General features: G+C 41.4%; 1 protein-coding gene across 1 annotated transcript in view; it reads right to left on the minus strand.

Annotated features, from left to right (window-relative positions):
- The window catches only part of uckl1b (uridine-cytidine kinase 1-like 1b), a 56,764-nt gene extending 46,961 nt beyond the window's left edge, over positions 1 to 9,803 (minus strand). The window contains exon 1 of the mRNA XM_029723865.1: positions 9,695 to 9,803. Coding sequence (XP_029579725.1) covers positions 9,695 to 9,738 — 44 coding nt within the window. The 5' untranslated portion in view covers positions 9,739 to 9,803. The remainder of the gene's footprint in view (positions 1 to 9,694) is intronic.
- Positions 9,804 to 10,183: the final 380 nt, after the last annotated feature.

Raw genomic sequence — 10,183 nt, forward strand, 5'->3', positions numbered from 1 at the left:
CTAGACAGCTAACTAGCTAATAAAAGCTCAGAGTCAGAGCAAATTCTATTTCCATGATTCCAAAAGTTCACCCAAGTGTTTTGATCTAAATCGCAAATGCAACATTTGGTTAAAAATAAGGCCTAGTATTTTTGCCCATATCGTGGCAGTGTGGAAATGATCTCAAATTAGTGAAGGAAATGCAGAAATTGATGGAAATGCAGGAAATTATTTTAGTTTGAAGTTGAATTGAACAGTATAAAACAATCCCAATGGAGAAAGGGTTAGGGTTAGGGTTACCACCCTAGGGTCACACACTACTCATAAAGCAAATTTAGAACTTTTATTTATCAAAAACATAAAATATCGTCATACCGTAAAAAATCTGAAAAATACCATGATATGATATTTTGGCCATATCACCCAGCCCTAGTCAATGCGGAACATTTCAAGAACTTGAACGCTTCTTCAAGTGCAGTCGCAAAAACAATCACGTTCTATAATGGAAACAGGCTCTCATGAGGACCGCCACAGGAGGATAAGTTCATTAGAGTTAAATGCACCTCAGATTGCAGCCCAAATAAATGCTTCATAGAGTTCAAGTAACAGACACATCTCAACAACAATTGTTCAGAGGAGACTGCGTGAATCAGGCCTTCATGGTGGAATTGCTGCAAAGAAACCACTAATAAAGGACATCAATAAGAAGAAGATACTTGCTTGGTTCAAGAAACACGAGCAATGAATATTAGACTGGTGGAAATCTGTCCTATTGTCTGATGAGTCCATTTGAGATTTTTGGTTCCGACCGCTGTGTCTTTGTGAGACGCAGAGTAGGTGAACGGATTATCTCTGCATATGTGGTTCCCACCGTGAAGCATGGAGGAGGAGGTGTGATGGTGTGGGGGGCTTTGCTGGTGACACTGTTGGTGATTTATTTAGAATTCAAGGTACACTTAACCAGCATGGCTACCAAAGCATTCTGCAGCGATATGCCGTCCCATCTGGTTTGCGTTTAGTGGGACTATCATTTGTTTTTCAACAGGACAATGACCCAACACACCTCCAGGCTGTGTAAGGGCTATTTGACCAAGATGGAGGGTGATGGAGTGCTGCATCAGATGACCTGGCCTCCACAATCACCTGACCTCAACCCAATTGAGATGGTTTGGGATGAGTTGGACTGCAGAGTGAAGGAAAAGCAGTCAACAGGTGCTCAGCATATGTGGGAACTCTGTCAAGACTGTTGGAAAAGCATTCCTCATGAAGCTGGTTGAGAGAATGCCAAGAGTGTGCAAAGCTGTCATCAAGGCAAAGGGTGGCTGCTTTGAAGAATCTAAAATGTATTTAACACTTTTTTGGTTACTACATGATTCCATATGTGTTATTTCATAGTTTTGATGTCTTCACTATTATTCTACAATGTAGAAAATAGTAAAAATAAAGAAAAACCTTGAATGAGTAGGTGTGTCCAAACTTTTGACTAGTACTGTATGTGTGTAGTTTGTCTCGGCTTGGAACAGGCTTAGGCGGCCCTCGTTCAAACCAGTCCGGGTGCGCATTTCCACCTACTGTGTGCAAACTCCCTGGAAGGACATGTAGTATTCTTGAGGAAGCTTGGAGTTACCAATGGCAACTTTCCTTTCCCGGATGCCGGTACCTGGACTGAGGAGAAGGAGGTGGAGAGACTTGGGGCTGTGGTCGGAACAGGTGGAACTAGCATCCCAACAGTGAGATTGTGAGACCGCTGGTTACATACAGGGCCCAGGTTCGGATGATGACTTAGTGTCTCTGGACGTTCCCGGGGGTTTCTCGGGTGACGAAGAGGACTTCGTTCCGTGACAGCCACCTCCTCATGCTACGGGAGTAGCGGGGGAAACCCTAGTATCCAACACGTCGTTCATAGAACTGGGCCGCAGGGCTGCTATTCGTTTGGAGGTGAAGTGGCCGTATTCACCCCCACGGCAGAAGTCATCAAGGTTCGGTGGATGGCAAACTAGCTGGCTACTTAGCCCCGTAGGCTAACATGGCCGTGGCTAATGTGAATCCTACCTTCCGGAAGGCCGACAGGCAGAGATCTGCCAGCTAAGTGGGCTTCCCCAGGGGGCGGCCCAGCACCAGGTCTGACCGGCCTGGTTCCCAGGCGCAACGCCGGTCTGCCTGGGACAAGCGACACCCAACATCCAGGGGATGGTCCTAAGACAGCCCCCATGCACCTATCTCAGGGACGGGGAATGGCATGAGTTTGGGTCCTCCCTTGCCAAAAGCCCCAAACACCCATGGTGACAACAGTACCTTCAAGTGGCATGTCTAATTGGGCTACGTCACGGATGGCCGAAGCCATGGACCAGGCTTCAGGCAAACGTTTGCACCTAAACACATTGTTTCAACCCCGTTGTTTTCAGGTTTCAAGTGAGTTGTGTATTCCACGTTTGAGCTCAATAAAATATGTCCCTCCTCCACATTCAGACACAAAGTTGTCAAGAGTGGTGGAGATAAAATAAAAATAACCTATTTCTTCAAATCCACGAGGGGGCGTCATTGCCCCCTCAGATGGCGCTTTACTGGAGACTCACTGCCTGCTCCAACCAATGGCACGCATGCGGAAAGGGACGGGGTTTACTCCCCATTCCAGACCCAATATCTTCAAGCCATCAGACTGCTGAATACTTAAACTGGACTGACCACCTGCTCTGATTCTCCGCACCTTAACACACATGCACTCACTCACTCACACACCCACACAGCCATACCCACACCCACACAGACACCCACACATCCACACATATACAGTACATTCATGCTACACACACACATCACAACTGCTGCTACCGTACTCTTACTATGATTGCTAAATGCTGCACAATTTAAACACCTTTACCCCCAATCTCCCCATCTGCAAAATGTGGAAATATTGGGCTAGAAATTGTGCATTCCTGTATTATACTTTTGCTAAAATGTTTATTCTATTCTACTGAGTCATTTACTTTATGTTCCTGTTCTTTTATTTTATTATTTCTTATTGTTGATGCATTGTCGAAAAGGAACCTGCAAATAATCATTTCATTGGACAGTGTATACCACATGTATCCTGTACATTCAACTGATAAAATTTGAAACGTGAAACACACACACTGCATTCAGAGACAAGTAAACAGCATGATGAAACCCTACACTCTGCCTGTCAGCTGCAAGTAAGGAGTGGCCCAGAACACACACACACACACGCCCGCTGCCCAGTCTTACTGTAGGCAAACACTTGGCTCTCACACAAACCTCATGATTCCTGTTTGTTTTCTATGAAACACAAGCAAACATGTGGAAATGACACAGCCAGTAACCCATGTAAATGACTGTGTTCACAGAATTGCTATATGGAAATTGCACCTAACAATAGATCTAGGATTAGATTATCCTACCACAATTCCAACCTTAACCATTAGGGGGAATGGATACATACATGACCCTGTTTCAGTGTTAATGGAAACTTCTAGGTACTCTGTCAAGAACAGCTGTAGTCAGAGAAGCAGGTGTGTCCCACTACAGTACACACTACTCACTGTTAAAGTAGCAGAGTCAAAACAAAGTCACTAAACTGGTTACTCTAACGATTAGTAGCATTACTCTCTATGGCAACAGAGGTCACCACTGGGGATATAATCCCAGGAGAAGGTTCTGCAATACCGTGGTTGTGTTGAGTAAATTGCTGTTGGCCTAATACCCTGGTGCTATTGAGTAAATCGGCCTAATACCCTGGTGCTATTGAGTAAATAGGGTTGATACCCTGGTGCTATTGAGTAAATAGGGTTGATAACCTGGTGCTATTGAGTAAATAGGCCTAATACCCTGGTGCTATTGAGTAAATAGGCCTAATACCCTGGTGCTATTGAGTAAATAGGCCTAATACCCTGGTGCTATTGAGTAAATAGGCCTAATACCCTGGTGCTATTGAGTAAATAGGGTTGATAACCTGGTGCTATTGAGTAAATAGGCCTAATACCCTGGTGCTATTGAGTAAATAGGCCTAATACCCTGGTGCTATTGAGTAAACAGGCCTACTACCCTGGTGCTATTGAGTAAATAGGCCTAATACCCTGGTGCTATTGAGTAAATAGGGTTGATAACCTGGTGCTAATGAGTAAATAGGCCTAATACCCTGGTGCTAATGAGTAAATAGGCCTAATACCCTGGTGCTATTGAGTAAATAGGCCTAATATCCTGGTGCTATTGAGTAAATAGGGTTGATAACCTGGTGCTATTGAGTAAATAGGCCTAATACCCTGGTGCTATTGAGTAAATAGGCCTAATACCCTGGTGCTATTGAGTAAATAGGGTTGATAACCTGGTGCTATTGAGTAAATAGGCCTAATACCCTGGTGCTATTGAGTAAATAGGGTTGATAACCTGGTGCTATTGAGTAAATAGACCTAATACCCTGGTGCTATTGAGTAAATAGGCCTAATACCCTGGTGCTATTGAGTAAATAGGCCTAATACCCTGGTGCTATTGAGTAAATAGGCCTAATACCCTGATGCTATTGAGTAAATAGGGTTGATAACCTGGTGCTAATGAGTAAATAGGCCTAATACCCTGGTGCTATTGAGTAAATAGGCCTAATACCCTGGTGCTATTGAGTAAATAGGCCTAATACCCTGGTGCTATTGAGTAAATAGGCCTAATACCCTGATGCTATTGAGTAAATAGGGTTGATAACCTGGTGCTAATGAGTAAATAGGCCTAATACCCTGGTGCTAATGAGTAAATAGGCCTAATACCCTGGTGCTATTGAGTAAATAGGCCTAATACCCTGGTGCTATTGAGTAAATAGGGTTGATAACCTGGTGCTAATGAGTAAATAGGCCTAATACCCTGGTGCTAATGAGTAAATAGGCCTAATACCCTGGTGCTATTGAGTAAATAGGCCTAATATCCTGGTGCTATTGAGTAAATAGGGTTGATAACCTGGTGCTATTGAGTAAATAGGCCTAATACCCTGGTGCTATTGAGTAAATAGGCCTAATACCCTGGTGCTATTGAGTAAATAGGGTTGATAACCTGGTGCTATTGAGTAAATAGGCCTAATACCCTGGTGCTATTGAGTAAATAGGGTTGATAACCTGGTGCTATTGAGTAAATAGACCTAATACCCTGGTGCTATTGAGTAAATAGGCCTAATACCCTGGTGCTATTGAGTAATAGGCCTAATACCCTGGTGCTATTGAGTAAATAGGCCTAATACCCTGATGCTATTGAGTAAATAGGGTTGATAACCTGGTGCTAATGAGTAAATAGGCCTAATACCCTGGTGCTAATGAGTAAATAGGCCTAATACCCTGGTGCTATTGAGTAAATAGGCCTAATACCCTGGTGCTATTGAGTAAATAGGCCTAATACCCTGGTGCTATTGAGTAAATAGGCCTAATACCCTGGTGCTATTGAGTAAATAGGGTTGATAACCTGGTGCTATTGAGTAAATAGGCCTAATACCCTGGTGCTATTGAGTAAATAGGCCTAATACCCTGGTGCTATTGAGTAAATAGGGTTGATAACCTGGTGCTATTGAGTAAATAGGCCTAATACCCTGGTGCTATTGAGTAAATAGGCCTAATACCCTGGTGCTATTGAGTAAATAGGCCTAATACCCTGGTGCTATTGAGTAAATAGGGTTGATAACCTGGTGCTATTGAGTAAATAGGCCTAATACCCTGGTGCTATTGAGTAAATAGGCCTAACACCCTGGTGCTATTGAGTAAATAGGCCTAATACCCTGGTGCTATTGAGTAAATAGGGTTGATAACCTGGTGCTATTGAGTAAATAGGCCTAATACCCTGGTGCTATTGAGTAAATAGGCCTAATACCCTGGTGCTATTGAGTAAATAGGCCTAATACCCTGGTGCTATTGAGTAAATAGGCCTAATACCCTGGTGCTATTGAGTAAATAGGGTTGATAACCTGGTGCTATTGAGTAAATAGGCCTAATACCCTGGTGCTATTGAGTAAATAGGGTTGATACCCTGGTGCTATTGAGTAAATAGGCCTAATACCCTGGTGCTATTGAGTAAATAGGCCTAATACCCTGGTGCTATTGAGTAAATAGGGTTGATACCCTGGTGCTATTGAGTAAATAGGCCTAATACCCTGGTGATATTGTGTAAATAGGCCTAATACCCTGGTGCTATTGTGTAAATAGGCCTAATACCCTGGTGATATTGTGTAAATAGGCCTAATACCCTGGTGCTATTGTGTAAATAGGCCTAATACCCTGGTGCTATTGAGTAAATAGGGTTGATAACCTGGTGCTAATGAGTAAATAGCCCTAATACGGTGGTGTGGTTTACTTTAGGTTTTCCACCAAACCCCACCATTGTTTTTCAATCTTGATCCTGGGGTCTCCTAGGGGGTGCAGGCTTTTGTTCCAGGCCAACAGTAACACACCTGATTCAACTAATCAAGGACTTGACAATTAAAGTTGTTGATAAATTGAATGTGTCGTGTTAGTACTGGAACATTAAGCACAGTCAGAAGGCAAAAGGACTATATTTAAAGGTGACACGATGGCACTACGTATAACGATAAAACTGATAAATGTGTACTACCCATTTGTCAGTTAATCCAATATGTCACTGTATGGTGATTTTAATCTCATTAGCTATACATTTATTAACTCTCAAGCTAATTTAATGAAGTATTAATGACCTTGTGAAATGGGGGAGTCAAAACAACTTTTTCAGCAGATCACTTTCTAGAGGATGACAAAGGCCAAAATATTTGGTTAAGAACCCAATGTGAAGGCCGTACTCCTTCCTATTTGAGAAACGAGAACATACTATTAGTTACATAAAATTCATAACATTCCTGTGCAGTACTGAGGACTTCACACCAGCATTGGTCAGTACTTCAAGCAAAATATAATTTATGGCCTACTTTGCATGCCCCAAACCCATTGACAAAATGTTCTGTTAAAGGAAAACTCCACCCAAATACTATATTTTGGTATTTGTTTCACTAGTCCTTTGTTAGTGGGAGTTTGCCAAAAGGCAGTCCCAACATTTTTTCCTTGTCAGCAATCAAGTTTTCAAGATATGTAACTTTCAAAATACAGAAATCATCCCTGTATAATGCATTTTGTATCATATGATGTTGCATGTTGCATCATATTATGCAAAATGCTTCATACGGGGATGATTTCTGTATTTTGAAAGTTATATATCTTGAAAAATTGATTGCTGACAATCAAAACATTTTAGGATTGTGTCAACAATGGACTAATGAAAAAAATACCAAAATATAGTTTTTGAGTTTTCCTTATAAAATGATAATAAAACTTCAAAATTGGAAAGAAAGAGGGAAAAATAGCTTGTGGTCAATGCAAATATTTGAACATCATGCAAAAATGTTCACTAAACTAAAAGCGTGGTAGAGGCCTACAAACTATAGTAAATTGACAGGTCTGATTTGTTAGAAAGCCTATAAAAAGTCTTTAACTTCATTAAACCATGTGTGCTCAATGGAATCATGACTGGGAAATCAGACTGGCTGGCTCACATATTACATATGATATAATCTCTTATGGACAGACTACGTAAACGTAATTGAGCATCTGACCAAATTACGCAAGATTTTAGTTCAGGGTTAACCGAGATTACATGTGATATTACACTGTAGTTATCAGCAAAGGGTATGAACCAATGCTTTATATATATATATATATATATATATATAGATGACTAACAGGGGGGCGCCCCGTTGTAAAAAATATTTTGTAAGATATAGAAATGCATTTACTAATGTGGCTTCCGTCTGGCCACTCTACCATAAAGACCTGATTGGTGGAGTGCTGCAGAGATGGTTGTGCTTCTGGAAGGTTATCCCATCTCCACAGAGGAACTCTGGAGCTCTGTTAGAGTGACCATCAGGTTCTTGGTCACCTCGCTGACCAAGGCCCTTCTCCCCCGATTGCGCAGTTTGGCCGTGTGGCCAGCTCTAGGAAGAGTCTTGGTGGTTCCAAACTTCTTCCATTTAAGAATGATGGAGGCCTCTGTGTTCTTTGGGACCTTCAATGCTGCAGACATTTTTTGGTACCCTTCCCCAGATCTGTGCCTTTACATAATCCTATCTCGGAGCTCTACGGACAATTCTTTCAACTTCATGGCTTGGTTTTTGCTCTGACATGCACTGTCAACTGTGGGACCTTCTATAAACAGGTGTGTGCCTTTCCAAATTATGTCCAATCAATTGAATTTACCGGAAGTGGACTCCAATCAAGTTGTAGAAACATTTCAAGGATGATCAATGGAAACAGGATGCACCTGAGCTCAATTTCAAGTCTCAAAGCAAAGGGTCTGAATACTTATGTAAATAAGGTATTTTATTTTTTGGCAAAAATATCAACAACTAAAAATGTTGCTTCGTCATTATGAGGTATTGTGTGTAGATTGATGATACAATTATCTTTGAATACATTTTAGAATAAGGCTGTAGCGTAACAAACTGTGGAAAAAGTCAAGGGTTCTGAATACTCTCAGAATGCACTGTACATGTAATGTAAATACTGTATAATTTCATTCCTATGGAGGACTACATTTCTGAGGAGTGCCAATATGGCCGACCAGTGGCTTCAAAGCCTCGCCATGGCCAAAACAAAGTATCAGCAATCCAGGGTTTATATACATCATTGGTATGAACTAGGATAATGTAAGAACACCCTCTTGTGGTTTACAACAGGTAAAACGTCAACGAAAGGGGTGTGGACTCAAATCTTCAGGGTGTAATAGCATTTTGCTACACTGGCATTAACATCTACTAACCATGTGTATGTGACCAATAACATTTGATTTGATTTCTCTGCCATTCTGTTTTTCAGAGAACATTCACTGGAGTCAAGGAAGCAATTTTGCACTGTTGAACATTATAACGCAATGCTGTGTTGGGCATTTCACAAATGTGATGTTTGTCGGTCAGGATATTGGATCTGTGTAACAGATAAGCATATCACTGCTGCAGATATTGGAGTGTAAATATTGATGCCATTTAAACATGTTAATAGTTGTTCACGAACATTCCATTCTCTTCAGAAGCTGATATGTTGTCTCTGGTTGCAGTGACCACAAAATATCAAACATCTCATTATTGCATTTAACCTCCTCATTTAGGGTGTTACAATATCTACAAATTAAGTAAACAAAAATAATAATAAGTCAATTCCAGTGTTTATGAGCTAATATTGTCGAAAACAATTAGCACATTCCAAAAGTTAAGAAGCATGCGCCATTATATTAAGGGTTTTGTTTTAACGGTTTGTGCCTGGATTATGTAGGGAAAACATGCGCAGTGAAGTCCACCTATAGAAAACGGTCACTAGCACTATTCGTTTAGTTATTAAAGGGTTATAAATGTCGGACCGCTGTCAAAAATCACCATTACACACGACGGCAAGGCATGAAGCCTTCATGATGAAGGCCCATAATGGCTTTCTGTATCTATATCGACAGACCATGCTTTGCTACAATGAAACGTCCTCGCTTCCATAACTGATACAGTGTACTGATGCTTTCTGAACTGACTGCACTCGCGTTTCCTTTGTAACCATGAGGTCACAACGTAGGTTCACGTTCACCAAGGATGCAGATTGTCACGAAAATCAACCGTTAACAAAAACAGCTTGTATAGTTCACTTCTTGTCGCCACAGTCAATCCCCAAACCAAGTGAATTACCTGTTGGAATTAGACAGCGAAGAAGAATTCTCTCCACACTCCATCTTTGAGACCCTTCCTTCTCAGCACACGGTAGACATCGCTCTTCCCGTATTTAATAGTCAGCTGTGTACAGGGGGCTTAGACAGTTGCATTCTGGGTCTTGTTGTTTCATTGCCTAATGGCAAAAATAGATTTTCGTGAGCACAACCCCCCAAAAAGGACTCGTAGTCCCAAAGTGCCTCTCATGGCGTTCCGTCGATCTGTAACGCACCACGAGGACGTTCATATACGGTAACATTTAACAGGGCCTTTCTCCAGCCAATATAATGGCAGGGACTCAAATGTGTCAGGGCCACGTCTTACTGGATGAGGCTATTGAATTGTTTTAATATATAGTGACACTATGTCATGTGGTTCAAAGAATAAATCAACAAAATCTAAAGTCATGTAACTAGGCTATATGCTATTTATGATAATAAAATGTGAACGTTTAAAATCCATTGTATC

This window comes from Salmo trutta, chromosome 30 (assembly GCF_901001165.1).
Source record: "Salmo trutta chromosome 30, fSalTru1.1, whole genome shotgun sequence".
Taxonomy (NCBI): domain Eukaryota; kingdom Metazoa; phylum Chordata; class Actinopteri; order Salmoniformes; family Salmonidae; genus Salmo; species Salmo trutta.